Source organism: Rana temporaria, chromosome 2 (assembly GCF_905171775.1).
Source record: "Rana temporaria chromosome 2, aRanTem1.1, whole genome shotgun sequence".
Classification (NCBI taxonomy): domain Eukaryota; kingdom Metazoa; phylum Chordata; class Amphibia; order Anura; family Ranidae; genus Rana; species Rana temporaria.
Genome location: NC_053490.1, coordinates 391884165 through 391904442, shown reverse-complemented (window position 1 = coordinate 391904442; position 20278 = coordinate 391884165). Strand labels below are relative to the sequence as shown.

Sequence of the window (20278 nt, the reverse complement as noted above, 5' to 3'; positions counted from 1 at the left end):
ACCAATGTAAGTAAGACCTTTGATAATGTTATAGCTTGTCACAGCTTTGTATTGTATGCAAAGATGGAGAAGAATATAAATATAAAGGCTTGTGAAATAAAAGATGCAATCCATATACAGTAAAATCTTGGTTTGAGAGTAACTTGGTTTGAGAGTGTTTTGCAAGACAAGCAAAATGTTTTAATAAATGTTGCCTTGATATACAAGCGATGTCTTGATATAAGAGTAGCGTCATGTCACAACTGAGTATAAAAAAGAAGAGAGGAGCCTCTACGTGCAGCAATATGGTTACATTTAATGAACGTACAACATTTAGAAACTTGTTGCTACACTTAGAGGTGCCTCTCCTCTCTTTTATACCCTGTAAAAAAAATGCTTTGATATACAAGTGCTTTGGATTACATGTTTGTGGAACGAATTATGCTTGCAAACCAAGGTTTTACTGTACAATGTTTTACTATTACATGTATTAATCATACAAGGTTTTAATCAGAATACAAGGTTTTACTTCTTTAAATACTGCTGTTATATTAAAGCGGGGGTTCACCCTATAAACAAGAAAAAACATTTTTTTTTTCTTCTAGCATAAAGTCAGGCATTGTAGCGCGAGCTACAGTATGCCTGTCTCGAATTTTTTATCCCCGTACTCACTGTGTAATCGTACATAGACGATTCCGACTGCCCACGGGGAATGGGCGTTCCAATCCAGACGGAAGGTGATTGACGGCCGGCTCTGGCGCGTTACGCTTCTCCGGAAATAGCCGAAATAGGCTTGGCTCTTCACGGCGCCTGCGCATAGCCTGTGCGCAGGCGCCGTGAAGAGCCGAGACCTACTCCGGCTGTCTTCGGGGAGCGTGACGTGCCAGAGCCGGCCGTCAATCATCCTCCCTCTCCATAGGCACGCCCATTCCCCGCGGGAGTCGGAATCTATAATGTACCAGTACACTGTGAGTACGGGGATATAAAATTCGAGACAGGCATACTGTAGCTCGTGCTACAATGCCTGATTTTATGGTACAATGTTGACACTGAGGGTGAACTACCGCTTTAAAGAACATCCATATAAGATTAGGATAAGGCCTCGTACACACGCAAAAACCAGCAAGAAACTTGCTGGGAGATATTTTTTTGCCGAGGAAACCGGTCGTGTGTACATTTTCGTCGAGGAAACTGTTGAGAAACTCGACGAGCCAAAAAGAGAGCATGTTCTCTATTTCCTTGATGGGAATGGAGAAAATTGGCTTGTCGAGTTCCTCGACAGCCTAACAAGGAACTTGATGAGGAAAACTATGTGTTTCGCCCATCGAGTTCCTCGGTCGTGTGTACGAGCTGTATATTAGTGGGCATCCTGACTCTCCTGCTCGCCCCCTCCCCTCTCAAGGGAGGGGGCGAGCACGACACTCCACACCAGGGAGAAAGCCTGGCATTACTGTGTGCAGTTACAGACAGAAGACCAGGAAGTGAGGATTTCTCAGAAGAAATAAGGACTTTTAAAAGCAAAATCGAAGGATGAGGTAAGTGAAGGAGGACTGCACTAAGGTAAAGGAAGCTATTTAGGGAAAAAAAATTACCTTTACAACCCCTTTAATTTAGCTACTGTAAATATCCGTACTAGCATTTGGTCATTTTTATTATGTTATGGTTAAAATGCCCCACTGTCATATTTTTTTATTTCATAATTTAGTGGTCCCTGCAAATGTAACAGTTGAGTGCTCTAATGGAGAAATGGACATATACATTTCTAAGTGTCAACTGCAAAAGAACAATTTTAATATCTACAATCTGGAACTGAGTAATAACACTGGAAGTGAATGTAACAACTTGAATGTGTCTGTGAATAATGAACCTCAACTAGCTTTTCACAATCCTCTGGCTTTTGGGAAATGTGGCAACAATATAACAGTAAGTAGATTTCAAACAAAATGAATTAACATTATTAAGCACTAATAAGAAATGTATGCTATGTTAGATATTGGTGTTGGAAGACTAGCATTTTCTAATTTGGTGTAAGCTATTCCTAACCTTTAACCTCACCCTAAAGCTGGCTACAGACTGATCAACATTATGCAGGGACTGTCCAAATTGTAATCAGTGTGTGGCTATCCCTCAGCAGTTGTCGATCGTTAATTTGTAGATCAGCATCTGCATCCAATCGGTTAAAACCCCTAATTAATGTATTCTGACAGCAGTGTGTTCTTAAGGGGAAAGATTCCTTCATCCACCTCGCTTGAGTGAATGGAGGAATCTTTTTTTTTTTTCTTAATTTGCCCACTGGCTGAACGGGAAAAAAAATACCCATCAATGGCCATCTTTCTGCTTAGGTGTTTTATTTCTAAAGCAGTAAATGTGACATTTGCCTAACATTGACTGCAGATATATCTTCCTGTTTAAAATGACAAGGATGTTTTTTCCTAAAGTGAATGTTTGATGTTGTCACATTTCTTCCTTTATAACTTTACCCATTAGTGTAATGCCCTGTACACCCGATCGGTTCATCGATCGGTCTGATGGATTTTTTCATCAGATATCCGATGAAGCTGACTTTCATCAGTCTTGCCTACACACCATCAGTTAAAAAAACGATCGTGTCGGAACGCGGTGACGTAAAACACAACGACGCGCTGAGAAAAATGAAGTTCAATTCTTCCAAGCATGCGTCAACTTGATTCTGAGCATGCGTGGATTTTTAACCGATGGACGTGCCCACAGACGATCGTTTTTTTCTATCGGTTTTTTAACCATCAGATCATTTTAAAACAAGTTCCTATTTTTTTCACCGATGGATAAAAAAACGATGAGGCCCACACACGATCGGTTCGTCTGATGAAAACGGTCAATCAGACCGTTTTCATCAGATGAACCGATCGTGTGTACGTGGCATTACTCTTGATGAGATCAAAATAATACTTTCCTGGTGGAAGAATAAATGTTGCAAAGATTTATTGCTTTTTAGTCCTATCTATGGGGTGGTGGGAGGAACGTTTCATCTTTTCTCCACGCAACCCCTTTGTTGACAATGTTTATTGATATGGTCCATTTTTTGACAAACTGCTTATCATATGGTGTGATACCCTTATGCAACTTTACAACAGTTTTTGCCTTAGGCCAACAATATTAAATTAAACCTTAAATTCACCAGTGAGTTAGGTGGGACCACTTTCACTTTTTTGGATGTTACGCTACAGGGTGATTGCGAAACTGGGCCTAATATTACTAAAACCTATTGGAAGCCTTGTGAAGGTAACACTACCTTACTAGACAGTAGTTGCCACCTTATGCACAACATAAGATCAATTCCAACAGGGGATCGGGGGGGGGATTTCACGGAGGCCAATTATCTCTCTGAATGTACATTTTTTATTTCTTTTTTGAAAGCCCATGGCGTATGAAACACACTCAAAAAAATGTGCACACACATAAAGAGGTGACAAAAACGTGCAACAGGTGTACACAAGCCCTCTAAAATCAGGGGGCCTTGCCCTGAATCCCCCGGGCCTTAGGCTGCAAACAGGGACAAGAGTACTTTACACTTGTTCCTTCTCTCTGAATGTAAAAAACATTATGATGAGATTGAAACAAAGAAAATACCCAAAATGGTCCATTCAGAGAGACTATAATATTGCTTCTTCTAGACACAGGTCTGAATTATTGAGAGATGGTTACAATAGGTTTAGGTAAATATTAATTCAAAGAACGCTTATAAGCATCAAAAAGATGCATGAGTTACCCTTGTAACCACCTACTTGGCAAAATACATTCAGATTGTTAAAACTATTAAAATAAATCTTCCTGTACTTTTTTCAGGGAACTTTCAGGGAACTTCACTCTATTTTATTTAGAGACTGTTGTATTTTCAGCTGTAGAGCACCTACCTTAGCTTCTCTCTTATCCCCCAGGTATTTTTTCCAGCCATGATCTCAATATGACATGATATTGGGTTCCACCACTTGTGGTCACAACACATGCAGGTAGTTAGTAAGAGGTTAGCAGGAATTTCACTTGACAACAATTTCCCATTAGACAATATATCAACAGTGGTACTAATTGTGTTGTATATGTGATTCAATGTACCATTTGCCATATTGAATATGTGGGTTACCCTGATTGTCCTCTACATACTAGGGTAGGGGAACACTATTGTGATGCCATCAATACTAATGCAAAAAATATTTCAAAAGGCCCGGATTCACATACATCGGCGCATATTTATGCCGCCGTAGCGTATCTCTTTTACGCTACGCCGGCGCGGCGCACAGAGGCAAGCACTGGATTCACAAAGCACTTGCTCCCACTCGCTGTTAAAGATACACTGGGTTTCCTCTGCGTAAGCCAGCGTAGATGGAAGTAGGCGTGAGCCATGCTAATGAGGCGTGACCCCATGCAAATGATGGGCCAAGCGCCATAGAAGTACTTAAAATGAACGGCGCATGCGCCGTCCCGTGGGCGCATCCCAGTGCGCATGCTCAGAATCACGTCGAAACAACTGCCTAAGATAGGTCGAATCACTGCCTACGACGTGAACGTAACCTACGCCTAGTCATATTCACGTACAACGTAAACGACAAAAGGCAAGACGACTTGTGTTCCCTGGTCCATACCTTTGCATTAATTGCGCCTCCTATATGGGGAATACGCCGGACGTACGACTTACGCAAACCGCGTATATTATGCGTCGGGCGCAACTACAATCGTGAATCAGCGTATCTCCCTCATTTGCATATGTGCATAGAAAATCAATGGGAGCGGAAAATGCACCCAGTGTAAATATGCGCCCACGATACGACGGCATAGGCAAGTTACGGCGGTCGTAGGAAGCCTATTTTTAGGCGTATCTTGGATTGTGGGCAAGGCGCACAGATACGGCGCCGCAAAGATAGACTTACGCGGCGTATCTCGAGATACGTTGGCGTAAGTGCTTTGTGAATCCGGGCCAATGTGTCTAAACACAAATTTAGAGCTGTTCACAGTGGTCAAATGCCTTTTTTTTTTTTTTTGTGGTATTAAAAAGGTGCCTTTACCAGATAGAGGAGGACAGATATCACAGGCTTTTAGAAAGGGTGGGTTGGAGAATTCATCATCTACAAACCCATGCACCACACAATCTCAACTATCACTGAAATGTTGACCTATATTTCAAATGAGCCACTCCTTTTCTGTCTGTCTGTGGAGTGTCCCATTGTAAATTTGCAGTAATATTACATTGCTACTTACTTGTGTACATTTTTTATTAACTTTATATGTAGATTGCTGTTTTTGACCTGTGGTATATACCTTTTCATGTGTATTCCCAGTCCATATTTTAATGTTTATTCTGTTTTCTAATTTTCCCTCCCCCCGATTTACACGTGGTTTTTATATCTTTCTATATTATGGGTTTTTGTTTCACAAAGTTAGCCATGATTAAGGCCTAGCGGCCGAAACGCGTAGGGTTTCACTATGAAGTTTATGAATAAAGAATATTTGTTTGTGTATTCAACTGAAGTGCCAGCTTTTCAAAAAGACCTCTTCACTTTTTACTTCCCACATGCCAAAGGGAGGGCCTGCCGCTGTAAGCACGTCATTTTCAGTGTCATGTTCAGAGACAAACTGCTGGGAAAAGGGCCAATCACATAATCAGAAGAAAATTGCCAAAAATATGACTTCTTACTGTGGTTGTCATTGTATGAATTCATACATTATTTGGCAGATTTAGAAAACAGGGAGGATATTTCTTATAATGCAAAGTAACACAAACCAGTGTGTTGCAGTCCAGTTCATTGTGAATGGCACCTCAACACAAAAGTACAGTAGATGTCCTTTTATTGCTATAAAAATGTACTGCAAGACCAGTTTTTGCTGTGTTGTGGTATGTTAGCAGCCCAACACACTGCAGCAGCAGAAATAGGTGATCTGATGTGCTGCTGTGCAAGGAGCATGCTGTAAGGAGCAAAGAGCACAGTGACACGAGGTATGCTCACCAGTCTACTGCTTCTCCTTTCACGGTCCTATCACAGGGTGGGGGAGGGAATGAAACCTATAACTGAAAATAAAGCAGTATCAGAGAAAATGCAGATCCATTCCCCTGGCAGACAGGACTGTGCTGTGTGGCAAAGCTGTATACAATTTAGGACTGGATAAACAGAAATATACATTCATTTGGCAGGTACAACAGCTCCCAGGGGCGGACTGACCATTGAGTCACTCGGGCACTGCCCGAGGGCCCCATGCCACTAGGGGGCCCCATCAGGGTTGCCAGGCTCAGTAAAACCAGGAACAGTATGTAAAAATCTGTGTTTTTTTAAATATGTCCCTGATATGTCAGGCTTTTGATGTGAAAATCCAAAGATTTTAGCTGCCCTGCCTCTGCACTGCCTCCTGGCATGGTGGCCATCTGTAAGCCCGGGGGCCCCATAATCTTCTATTGCCTGGGGGCCCCATGAGTTGTCAGTCCGCCCCTGACAGCTCCTAAATATGTATTTCTTCTATTGTATTAGCTGTATTAGCTGTTTCCCTAGAGTCCATTGTTAAGCTCTTCCAAACAGCTGCCTGTGATATTTTGAATGGACTTTGATGCTGGCAGGTGGAATGGCTTCCTAACCACTTGATCACTGTGACTGGTTCCTACAGCAGTCATATGATTGGAAGCCTGTGCCATTGGCTCCTGATCAGAAGAAGTGACCAAGAGCTGTTGGAGACAACTCAGTCAGTGTGCTGGGAGCATGCACACAACCTCAGACTACCATGGAAGCATATGTATTAGGGCTGTGCTCCTACTACTTATCAAGCAGCTCTTTTCTTTTAGTGCTCAGAAGCTGTTCAGCTGTCAGTTAATTACCAACTACTTGTTACCACAGTGACTCACCTGGTTACCATTAACCTGCCTCATTAACCTAGCCTACAGCCAGCCCCTTTTTGCTATTTAAGCAGTTCAGTTAGTTTCCTCCTTGCCCTTGCGTGGTCTATGATCTGTAATGGCTTTCTTTCTGTGTTCCTGTGTATGACTTGGCCTGACTGACTCCCCTTCCTATTCCTGTTCCTGGTTTTTGCTCCTGACTATGCTGACTTCTGGTTTCCTGACAACAGCTTGTCTGATTACCCCCTCTGGCATTTCAAACCCTGGCTTCTGTTTTTTACTACATTCCTGAACTGTATTATTTTTGCCATTACATTAAAGGTGTGATTGCAACTGCACTTTCTGTCTATGCCTAGTTTATGGCTCCTGACAATATGTGCATTAAAGCCCACATATCCTGCTCCTGCATATATGTCTCACACAGTCAAGAATTGGTTAAAGTAACCCTAACACTAACCTAATCCTTTACACATTATGCTATGACATTACAGGAGAAACCTACTTTTCCATCACCTTTCTTTTATAGAATAAATACAATTAAAGTGATATTAAACCCAAAAATTTTACAAATTTCAGCTTACTAATCCTTCCATCTATGTTAAGCGGCAATATAAAAAATGTTTGCTTTTGGGTTTAATATTTCTTTACAATGTACATACCATCTGCTGAAAGCCTTACCCAGTCATTTGCATACAGTCATTAAATTGTTCAGAAAGTATGGTGATGCAAATGTTTAACAAATTTAAATACTTCTCTTTTTACAGATTAATGAAAGTTATGTGACTTTTTCCAATGTACTGAAGATTTACACAACATCATCACATATAATAACTAGAAACAATGTTTCTGTGACTGTTAGCTGCACATTTCCCTTGAATTATACCATTACTCTAAATACCACCCTCAAGCCAAAACTCACGTGAGTATTATCCACATGTTGTTGTTACAGTTATCTTAAGATAATGGTGTGTATACAATCAGAGTATGTTCAATAAACCAAATCTGGAGTAGCTCTATTGGCAGGAAATAAAATGTAATGGTCATAGTTTTGCATAATCAAATATAAGAACACTTTGAGACTGCTGTCATAACTACTAACTGTCCCTCATTGAAGGGATTTTCCCTCCTTTGGAACCAAATCTTTCAGTCCCTCTTTCTTATTCAGTTTTTCCTCTTTTTTGGTCCGATATATAGACCCCTGTGTTATTTAATTATTATAAAAATGTTATACTGTACTAAAGCTTATACGAGACTCTACATTATTGAATTTGTTTCCTTGAAAGAGTAGTATAAAAGAAAAGTAGTGGAGAAAAAACAAAAACACATGGGCTTAACCAGTCTTTCCTTTGCTTCTTTCTGCTAAATCTCAACAAGCTGGGAGGTATGGGTTATCAATTACATTATGGCCAGAGATACAGTCGGCTGATGTCTAATGTATTAGCATGAGCAACACGACGGCTGTATTGTTTGTAATACTATTATCTCCTATGATTTTCAGCTCCATCTAGTGGTCGTAATGTTGTAATTTTTTTTTTACATAAAATAAAGTACCAGATTATGGCCACTGCACAAAATAAACACAATTTAGTGTTTATTCTAAGCAATATCTTACTTATCTTTGTCCATATTCTTTACTAGCGATAAAACATATGGTATAATCCAATCCAATTTTTTAAAGAAGTATTCCAGATATCAGTATTTTTTACAGCTTGGACCAATGTAACAATGCATAAACCATGCCAGTGGGATGCCCCTTGAAGCTGGAAATCAGTGTGTTGGAAGTCATGTTTTTAATATCAGATTTTTCTGGACTGTTGAGACCTGGTTATACTGAAGACATATGGATCTGGGTAGCCTGGAATGCCAGCAAAGCAAGAATACCCAGCAGGGTTTTTGTAACAAAGGATCGCAAACAGACACAGCTACTCCAGTGTTCTCCACTAGCTCTTGGGTCCCAGGCTGAGCAGCTGATTTGCTCTATTGTGAACACAGGAGGTCAGCCCCTTACCATGGGTGCCATTCAGAGATCCCTTTGCCTCTTCTCAATATATATGCAAAGCATTTCTTGATTGGACAAGGTGGAGAGGTGGGCAGGTGACCTCCTTTGTTCACAATGCAGCAGAGTAGCAGCTTAGCACAAGACCTGTAAGCTCATGGAGATCACTGGAGTTACAATTTCTAGATCAGCTTGTATCAACCTTTTTACTCTTATGGAAGCCCTGCTCAAACCAATTCACGTGGGCTAAAAATGGCCCTTACACTGATGGTTAGAGAAAAGGCAGGCACCCTTATAGAAGTGGTCAAAACAACACCCGTATAGACAGCTAAAAAGATTTCTTGTGTTATGCAGCTGGCTCTACTGTTTGGCATTGGCCTCAGAGCTATGCAGGCACCATCAAATGGTGGTCAATTAGCCACAGCTCAACGAACCTAGCAACCTCTTGAAGAACCTTATGCCTCGTACACACACCCATTTTCCTCAGCAAAAACCATCAAGAAAAATGCTGGTAGAGCTTTTTTGCCGAGAAAAACTGTCGTGTGTATGTTTTTCGTCGGGAAAAAATGTCGTAGATCTCGACGAGAAAAAAAGAGAACATGCTCTCTTTTTTCTCGTCGGGAGTCTCAATTTTCTCGTTGTGGTTCTCGTCGGGCTGGTTTACGACGAGAAACACGTTTGTGTGAATGCTTAAAAACTCGCGCATGCTCAGAATAAAGTATGAGACGGGAGCGCACCTTCGATAAAAGTAGCATTCGTAATGGAGATAGCACATTCGTCACGCTGTAACAGACTGAAAAGCATGAATCGTCTCTCACCTAACTTTTACTTAACACGCAGTAACATGAGATTAGCAAAAGCAGCCCCAAGGGTGGCGCCAGTGGAATAGAACTTTCCCTTTATAGTGCCGTCGTACGTGTTGTACGTCACCGCGTTTGAGAACAACAAGATTTTGTCTCAACAGTGTGTATGCAAGGAAAGCTTGACAAGAATCTGGTCGAGGAAAATAACGTTTCGTTTACGACGAGATTCTCGGTCGTGTGTACGAGGCATTAAAGTTCCATGGAGACCTTGAGAATGGTTGTTCTTGAGTGATGCCACAGGTATGGCATATGCATATATACATAGGTACATAGTTAATCTGGTTGAAAAAAGGCAAAAGTCCATCCAGTTTAACCAACATAGAAAAAAAAACACACACACACACAAGTTACAATAGTCCAATCTGGATCAATGATCAAAGTAACTATGAAAAAAATACCCCTACCTGGTATTTTTCTTGAAATATTTCTTGTTACTGTATTTTAATTGCATAATGAGCTGTTATCTACTATGTATGTATTTACATATGTATAAAAAATAAATTGCAGTGCTGTTTAATGACTTCCGCTCTGTCTTTTATGTCTATATTTTTCAGGACTGCACAATTAACTATACCTGGGGTGTTCGGTGCTGTAACTGTACTTATGGCTCTATACAAAGATGACACATTTACAGAACAAATTACGGACGCAAATTCAGATCTGTCAATTGACAGTTATGTTTATGTGGGATTTAATATACCAAGTTTGCAAGCAAGCACATTCTCAATTAAAGTGATAAGTATACAAGCCTCTACACTAGAAAACAGTGGAGACGTATATAACCTGACTAAAGGACCAGATGGGTATGCTGATATTCTATAATTTTTTTGTTACAATGATTTTATTCTAACTCTAGGTAGCTAAAATTATGCTTGACCTGTAGTCAGCATACATGATTTTACAATACACCAGATTTTTCATAATTGGTCATGTATTCACAAATAAAAAAAAAATGTTTTTTTTATGATTTTATAATTTTTTGGTTTTCCAGCCCTGATGAAGGGGAAGTATGAGCCCCTAAAATGCATTGGCTTTATTTTTTGAACTTTGAAGTTTATCAAATTTTTACTGGACTTGTTACAAACTTGTGGTGGGCTCTAACTTTAAACCTTTTCTAGCCAATCGCTATGGTGGTGGAGGGGTGTCCTTGTTGCGTGCGCTGCTTCAACTGTAATACATAAAATTGTATACCGTGAGACCTAATACCAAGTACATCGAAAAATTTATTTCAGAATACAAACACTTCAATGAAGATATAACAGAGAATAGGAAAGTGGTTTAACATATAACAATTACATTGCTTGAATGAAACATGCATTTGTAATAAGGAACAATGAAAATATTAACACAGAGTCTTGTTTGAAAATGTTCATCCAAAAGGGGAAGTCCTGCTTGTTTTCCTTCTCCCCACTCCTTGTTAACATCTGGAACTTTTTTCTGGAGGGGGGTTTTCGATAGGAACGCAATCCAATTTCTGTCTGGATCGACTAGGCAATCCGAGCGTAAGTTCACCCCCCATATGCCTGCAGCCTCCTGGGGTATGTCACAGGTCCCAGAAGACTCTGCATCATTCACAAAGCGCAGGGCGGATCACACATCTGCAGTAGGAAGCGGGCTGTGAACCCACAGAGCTTCTCAGCCAGTTTCCCCTAGTTAAGAGGCCAGCACTAGGGACCTAAAGCCCATTGGATAATTGGCTTGAGTGAGGCAGCGCTGGATCCTTGGACAGGTAAGTGTCCTTATATTGAAAGTCAGTAGCTACAGTATTCGAAGCTGCTGGCTTAAACTTTTTTTAGGGGAGACTGAAGCTCATCTTTAAATAAGATTATTCTGATTACTCTTCAACTGTAATTATTATCATCATCGCAAGTAAGGCCTTGCCCCAGCCAAATTTGTGATAAGTTTTGAATATCGTGGGGAAGAGTCGGAACCATTGTCAGTTTTTAAATTGCTGTCTGTTTCCCTGTTTCAGTGATTTGCCCCAACTTCATATTTGAAGCCTGTCAGATAGAACAGGAAGTGAGGGGAAATCTCCATGATGGGGACACAGACAGAAATATTTTTTTTTCTAGAACAAACAGGAAAGATTAGGATCTTTCCCTCCACTTCCTGTATAAGTGACGTGACGGGTGTCATGTAGAACAAGGAATGCTGGAACACAGACAGTCCTTAAAGTCTAACAGACAATCTGATTTCTTCACACTTTGTGCAAAACTGCAAAAATGTAGTAAAAATTTGGGCCATATATATTGTATATGTGTAGTGACCAGGATTTATACACCTGAGTACACCCAAGATCTGTATTTGGGAGTATAAGGGCAGTTGCTGAAGCTGACCGTATGCACATACCCACCCAAAGGGTTGTAATGGACTATCTCGGTACTGATACACAACAACGTATTTTTATGTAAAATATACTGTTTAATACATATAAAATGACATACAAAAATCAATAAAATATCAACCACAGACAATTACTGACGGGTTCCCCTGTGAGATAACTGTTGAAGTGGCGTATAGACTGGTCTTTCCTCAACTAGTTTTGCGGTATCGGACCGCTTCCTCAGAAGGAGTTGTCTATAAAACAATAGTACAGTAGGAGCCAGTTCACACAGGGGCGACTTGGGATCCGACTTGAAGTCGCCCCAAGTCACCCCAAGTCGCGCTGTTGAGAAAAGCAATTGAATTGAATGGAGCTGTCTTAGAGCCGGTTCACACTGGGGCGACTCGTCAGGCGACTCAGCCGCCTGACAAGTCGCGTCCCATTCTATTCAATAGAACCGTTCTAATAGGAGCAACGCAAGTCGCTCCGACTTAGAAAAAGGTTCTTGTATGACTTCGGGGGCAACTCGGGGCGACTTGCATTGACTTCTATACAGAAGTAATTTTGCAAGTCGCCTCTGAAGTCGTCTTCAGGATGCCTTGCCGATTCGCCCCCAAAGTCGTGCCGCCCCAGTGTGAACCGGCTCTTAATGTACATTACTGAAGTCGCTCCGTCTTCAGAAAAGGTTCCTGTACTACTTCAATCCGACTTCTAGGCGACTTGTACCCATTGATTTCAATGGAAGTCGCCTCAGAAGTCAGATCACTGTCTTAACAGAAGCAACAATACAGGAAGAGAACATACATGTTTAAGGCAAACCCCTCCCTCCCACAGAGCTGATTCTTGTTTGATTGGCCACTGGAAAGCCTCCTGTCCTGGAGGCGACTTGAAGTCGCCTTGTAAGTCACCCCATGTCGCGCTGTGGTGCGCACTCAGGTCGTTTTCAGGCCGCCTCAGAAAGTCACGGCCAGAGTCGTGTCGCCCCTGTGTGAACTGGCTTTAAGGCATATGGTAAATGCTAATACTATATATACTATGCCAATACTAATCTGGATGATGGTATTTTATTATATTGCTCTATGTGAGGCTATACTCAAAACATTTGCAAGATCTGTATTTGAAATCTTCTACTGAATAAATTGTTAGCACTCTTCAGGGTAGTGCAAAGCATTAGGTACTGATTTCTTTTGAAGTATGTATACTAATCCTTACTAAGTCAGATTTTTCTAAATTTAGGAAAACAAAATATTGCATGCTTTTCTGATGCAACAATAATTAGTCTAATTTACTATGTTTTTGTCAATTGCTTTTAGCTGTCCAGATCCCTCTTTTGGAACCGATTTAATCAGTGTAATTCAGAATGGAAATGGCAGTGAAGCACGATTTAAACTGAAAGTTTTCAAGATTGCAAACAATGATTATGTCTACCTATCTGCAAGAGTTACAATCTGTAGCACAGTATGTTTGCCAGTAAGTCTTTCCATGTTCAGCTTTCATTTGCAGTTGCACTATATGTTAGAATGTCACTTACTGTTTGTATGTTAGTTCCTTGTATTTATAAGTTGACCATTTCCACAAGTCCTTAGAAAACCTGTATTAAGAAAATATGGCGGCAGCAACAGCTGACCTCTTCCTGAAAATGCTAGATCCTAGCTCCTAACTGTCCATCATTTGCAGGGACGATCGTTTGGAACCAAATCCCTCTGTCTCTTTTCTCCTCAATCGTCCCTCTTCATAGTATGATATTTAGACCTAAAATATTTACTACACTAAGCCTTTCATTCTACATATTTATTATAGCTTTTGTTATTTTAAAAAGCCAGTATAAAGGAAATGTATTAGTGAAAAAAAAAACACTTTCAGATTTAACCTGTTTTTTTTTTGTTTTTTTTACCATATTAGTCCTTTTTGATTTGCATACAGAAAAATGCTTCAGCAGGCTCAGTGTCCTGGCAAAATATAAATGTGGCTAAAAGCCTATCCGCATTCAAATGTTTTTATTTTGTTTAATATTTAAAGTTAAAATATATAAATATTGGTCTAAGGTCCCCAAACCAAAGAGCAAAATAGGGGGGAATTGGGGCCATGGTTGGACTATCACGGTACTAGTAACATAGGTATAAAATTTAAAAAAGAACAGGTAAATAATAAAAATTTTTTTTATTGAATACAGTATCAATAAAGACACAATAGGGGGGGTACAGAATTAAAAAACGAAACAACCAACATAACACCAGTGTAGTAGTCCCCAGGAGGGGGAGAAGAACAGTGGGTTGAAAGTCATATCGAACATCTTTACTAGTTTCGCGGCTTCAGCCGCTTCATCAGAAGAAGGTCTACAATTAAAATGACAAGGCGTCAAACAGTTAAATATTAGACAACAATTGCAAAAGATAAATTGGGGAACAAAGGACTCAGCTGCTCACCTAAGGTTTTTACTTCTGTCTGAAACCCCAATAGAGATATGCCCCTTCAATTCCTGTCTCTGTGACGCATATATATATATATATATATATATATATATATATATATATATAATTTTAGATGGGCATCAGTGGTGTGTAAGTGTATAGATACAATATGGCAGGGATAGACGCAACCTTCGGCACTTCTGCTGTTGTGGGGCTTAAAGTCCCATGAGGCATTGCAGGACTTTGGGCACGAGGAGATGTGAAGTTCCACCACATCTGGAGTGTCAAGGTTGCCTACTCCTATAATGTAGTCCATGTAATGTTTGGTAAGTCAAATGGGGTACCCAATGTAAATAGTATGCTAATACAAAATGTGAAAAGTTGGTTCACACCTATGGGTATAATCCATTCTACTGAGTATGACATCTAGGGACAAATGTCCATCTCTTCATTCTATAAGCCACTATTTAACACATGTATCTTATATAACTTTGTTCTAAATTGTGAGATTGCGTCCTGAATGCTATACATAATCTGCTAAAAAGGAGAAGAGAACTGTTGACCCCAGTATCATTCATTGCTGTAGTCAAATAACCAACTCTCAGAAGTGTGCCATGAACATAAAGATTTATTTGGTTCAATCCAGTGGTCTAAACAAGAGAAATCCATAGATCCCCCATCCATACTAAACACCTTGGATGGGCAAACCCCCCCTTACCTGCTATTGTATTCTGACACAGGGACATCTTAATGCATTGGCAACCCTGGGCGGTGCCCAGGAGCCCCATGTTAATCTTGCATTACATATGCGTACTTTGCCGGGACAGTCATGACTTTTTACTAAGCTGTCCCAAAATGGCCTTGTTTCGGGCAGAGTCACGAATTCTGGGCCACAGGGACAACAGCAACCTGCAGTGGGCTAACTCTACAATCCAAAATGAAACCTTCTATCTTCCCCAAGCAGCCTCTGGCACTCTGCATTGGTTTAGAAAGAATCTACCGATGCAGAACATTTTACTGTTTGTGTGGGCATAATGTGTACTGCTCCGATCCCCACTGGCCCTTCTCTCCTGTCCATTTTAGGAGCTTACATCACATGAGCTGGACAGGAGATAAGGGCCTGCAGGAATTGGAGCAGTACGCATCCTACCCACACAGGCAGATTTTTGAGCCCATGCTGTACCTAACCGACCCCCTGTACTGTGCGCTTCTGCTCCCCTGTACTGTGCCCTGCTGACCACCTTGTACTGTGCCATGTTGATCTCCTGTACTGTGCCCTGCTTGAAAGTACTAATAGATATATGTTTAATTACTTATTCTATTAATTCTTGAGAGTAGGTGCGAAAATTGGAGAGGGTGGGTAGAAGCCCCAGTACATTACTTTGCCCAGGGGCTAATGATTCTATTAAGACAGCCATGTTCTAAAAGCTAGCACCCACTGATTATCTGCAGTCGCTGACTATTTTACATCTTTGATTTCCCAGTTAAAGGCTAGGTTCACACTGCAGCATGGCTGAATTTGGACCTGAAACAGACCAGAAGACACACAGGACTCCTGTGCAATTCACACTGGAGCCGCTGCGGAGATGTGTGAACCAGCTCCATAGAGAGCCGGTCACAATCTCCTGCTATGCAAATTGGATGCCGGGAAATCCGCATCCAATTCGGAACAGTGTGAACCCAGCCCTAATCAGTAGAAGAAACTGCCACACAAACGTGTTACCCACATTCACAAGCTGTGAACCTTTTATACTAATTTTACCAATCAAAGTGATCACATATATTCAGACTGATGAATAAAAAAAACTGCGTAAAGCTAAAATATATGACTTATTCTATCTGTAAAACCACCCAGAATATTCTAATTGTGAATTTTATTTTACACAGCAATGCAATGGAGCCCGGATTGCTAAATCAGGTGACACCTCCTCATCACAGAACGTAGCAGTAATGGAAATGGATGTATTTACCTGTAAGTAAATCCCTGTGCTGAAAACATACATATGTTTCCAGACAAATAAGGCCATAAGTCCTGCTGAATTATATATTTTCTGAAAAGTTGTAAATCTGTACTATCAGTCACATAAAATAAATGCCAATAAAACATAATAATGCTTTTATTTGCTTATATGTTGCCCACCTAAAACTGAAGAGTTATAGACGGTGGCACAGAAACTACCCAAATGACCCTCCTTAAAAGTTTACATACCCCAGTTCTTAAAGGGACACTAAAGGGTCCTGTTTAAAAAAAAATAACAAACATGTTATACTTGCCTCCACTGTGCAGCTCATTTTGCACAAAGTGGCCCAGATCCTGGTCTTCTGGGGTCCCTCGGTGTCTGTATCGGCTCCTCCCCTCATCAGCTAAACCCCCTTCATGATAAGCGGGCGGGCGCGCTCCCATGATACAGCCGGCGGCTATAGCCGCTGACTGTATCACACGGCCCCACCCCCGGTGTTCCACATCATTGCATGCGATTAACAGCAGCGCGAGCCAATGGCTGCGCTGCTATCAATCTAGCAAATCTAGCCAATTGACGGCCAGACTCTGAGGAGAAGAGGATGTACAGCAGATTCGAGGCTCAGGCACAGCAGATTTGAGGCTCATGTAAGTAAAAAGGGCGGCTGGGGGGGCCGTCATTGCTAGTTTTTTTTTCACCTTAATACTTAGGATGCATAGGATGCATTAAGGTGAAAAAAAGTATTTTGTGGTATTTGTGGATGATGCTCTTTATCTTCTCAGATGGTAAAGCTGCCCATTCCTCTTGGAAAAAAGCCTCCAGTTCCTGTAAATTCTTGGGCTGCCTTGCATGAACTGCGCGTTTGAGATCTCTCCAGAGTGGCTCAATAATATTGGAGGTCAGGAGACTGAGATGGCCACTCCAGAACCTTCACTTAATTCTGCTGTAGCCAATGACAGTTCGACTTGGCCTTTTGTTTTGGATCATTGTCATGTTAGAATGTCTAAGTACGTCCCATGTGCAGCTTCATGGCTGATGAATGCAATTGTTCCTCAAGTATTTTTTAAAACATACTGCATTCATCTTGCCATCAATTTTCACCAAATTTCCTGTCCCATTGTAGCTCCCACACCCCCCAAAACATGAGCAATCCACCTCTGTACCTTTTATCATAGGCTTTGTTGACTCTTCTCCAAATGTAGCGTCTATGGTTGTGGCCAAAAAGCTTGTCACTCCAATGGGGGGAGGGCCTTGGGGTTACCACCAGACTTTTCATGTACAAAAACTGTGTTAATAAGCGGGGGGGGGGGATTGGTATGGCTGTTGCTACCAGACTTTTTTATGTAAAAAAAAATTAATGGGGGGTGGCGGCCGCTATTTTCGTCACAAATTTAGATATAAAAATATGGTAATAAGGGTAGTACTGATGGGCACAGGTATGCATCACTGATAGGTGACACTGATGAGGAGACGCTAATGGGCACTGATTGGCAACACTTGTAGGCACAGATTGGAAGCACTGGTGGGCAAAGATTGGAAGCACTGGTGGGACTGCACTGTGGCCTGATTATCGGTGTAGTTGCTTCTTTTAGAGAAGCCGGTTATTGGCTCTCTGCTGTTAGCATGAGGAAAAGGAGTAACCGGGTAACTGGCATCTGTTTACCTCCGTGATCAGCTGTGATTGATCACATGGTAAAGAGCCGCTGATTGGTTCTTTACCTCAATCTGTGATCAGCAGTGTCCGGAGGATACTATGTTTAAAGAGTGGGGCGATCACAGGACGACAAGTAGGTAATATAATCATAAGGATCTTTTTTTTTCAGCCTTGTAAATGTAATTTTTGAATTTCATTGAACTCTGCAAACAATAACTGACATTTTTGGAAATAGGGAGCTTGGTATTGATATGTTAGCTTTGTGAATTGAGCCTGTTGGATTAAAGAGAAAGAGCCTGTTGGATTAAAGAAAGTTGGTTATTGCTGAAAGCAACCAGCCAGGTTATTGGCAAAATAGTATGTAAAATTTTGCATCATTTATTAAACCTAAGAACCTGGTATTTTTTTTTATTGTTAAATGCAAAACTGTTTGCCTGTGAACCGACACATTACTGCCTTCCATTATTTTTAAGGGCAGCCCATTGATTAAATTAAAAGATTTATGAATGGGCAATAATGAAAAGTTGTGCATAAAATCTATTTAGGTAGATAATATAGTTTGTTATGCATCCCTTTCTTAAATATATATTTTTTGTTATGTTTGAATAGCATAACATTTTAATCTGCTCCCCGTAAAAAAAAATTCTTTCTGTTTTATATTCAAAGCAAACGATTACACTTCTGGAGCCACTGACCGTAAGTATATTTAGATTTTTCTGTCATTTACACATATCTCTCACATAGCAGGGCAAATAAAGAATATCTAAAGTCAAAGATTTTTTTTTCGTTGTTGATGTCCCCTTGAGGAGATTTACCTTCACTTGGTGTCCTGTAGACACAATAGGAAGTGAGAAGAGATTTCTCCAAAGTGGGGCAAATCCCCTCTTATGCCCCGTACACACGATCAGAATTTCCGATGGAAAAAACATGCATGCTCAGAATCAAGTATGCAGCCCAAAAGCAGTCTAAAGGGTGGGCCATTTGAAAGGAACTTCCCCTTTATAGTCCCATCGTACGTATTGTACGTCACCGGGCTTTGGTCGGACGTTTTTTTGCATGAACGTGTGTATGCAAGTCAGGCTGGAAAGGAATCACGTCGGGAAAAAGTTTTTTTTCCTGCCGAAAAAAATGCAAAAGGCAATACTTTATTTTGTTTTTATATCATTACTAGTGTAAGTGTTAAAATAATCACTGTTTTCATACGACCATTTTTAATGTCATGGAAAAAACAATATTTTTCTCAACGTAATTCTTGTCAAGCCTGCCTTGTATACACACAATCGTGAAAAAAAAATTCTCGAGCAAAACGCGGTGAGGTACAACAGCACTATAAAGGGGAAGTTCCAATCGGATGGCACCACTCTTTGGGCTGCTTTTGCTAATTTCGTGTTAGTAAAAGTTTGGTGAAAGACAATTTGCCCTTTTCAGTCTTCGTGCTTTTCAGTCTGTTACAGCGTGACGAATGTGTTATCTCCATTACAAATGCTAGTTTTACCAGACCGAGTGCTCCCGTCTCGTAACTTGCTTCTGAGCATGCCTGTTTTTTTCCCGTCGTTAAAGCCTACACACGACCATTTTTCATGACGTGAAAAACGACAACGACAAGAAAAATTAGAGCATGTTCTAAAATTTGAATGCCCATTTTTCACGCGAGAAAAATGCTCTGGAGCCTACACGGTTGTTTTTAATGACCAATTTAAAAAATTGAATTTTTCTCGTCATGAAAAACGGTCGTGTGTACGCGGCATAAGATGTTGTTTCTGGTACAAACTATGGAACATTTATGCATCACTGAAAAAAAAACCACAACATATGAAAACAAAAGTATAAATACTGATAATAAAATGTTTCAAATATAATCGAAAAATCTGCAGAAAAATAATGGTGACAGAAAAAATGGAGGAGGGGGTTAACTATAGTTAGAAATTATCTAAGAGTTTTAGTGGGTTAAATTTAAAAATGTTTTGTTTTTTAACTTGTAAGGTTTCTTAAACTGATGGCATATGCAGATCAAAGGTCATTCCTTTGAACTAGATATGAATGAAATAACAAAGACCATGTAACAAATACTATTACTAAATGACACTTGCAGACTATCTGAAAATGCCATTTCATACAGAAACGGCTGCATTTTGACAGCCACAACTGCTAAAAAAAATAGCAAAAATTTAGCAAGGAGAGTTTTAGAGGCTGTTGAAGGTGTGTGGAAGCTTCTAAATGCTTGTACATTATACCAGC

General features: G+C 40.5%; 1 protein-coding gene across 1 annotated transcript in view; it reads left to right on the top strand.

The window, feature by feature from the left end:
* The window catches only part of LOC120927386 (uromodulin-like 1), a 40108-nt gene that overhangs the window by 17924 nt on the left and 1906 nt on the right, over positions 1-20278 (top strand). Inside the window, exons 4-9 of the mRNA XM_040338024.1 lie at positions 1685-1902; positions 7597-7751; positions 10246-10494; positions 13328-13484; positions 16313-16397; positions 18707-18736. Of these exons, the coding sequence (XP_040193958.1) occupies positions 1685-1902; positions 7597-7751; positions 10246-10494; positions 13328-13484; positions 16313-16397; positions 18707-18736 (894 nt within the window). The remainder of the gene's footprint in view (positions 1-1684; positions 1903-7596; positions 7752-10245; positions 10495-13327; positions 13485-16312; positions 16398-18706; positions 18737-20278) is intronic.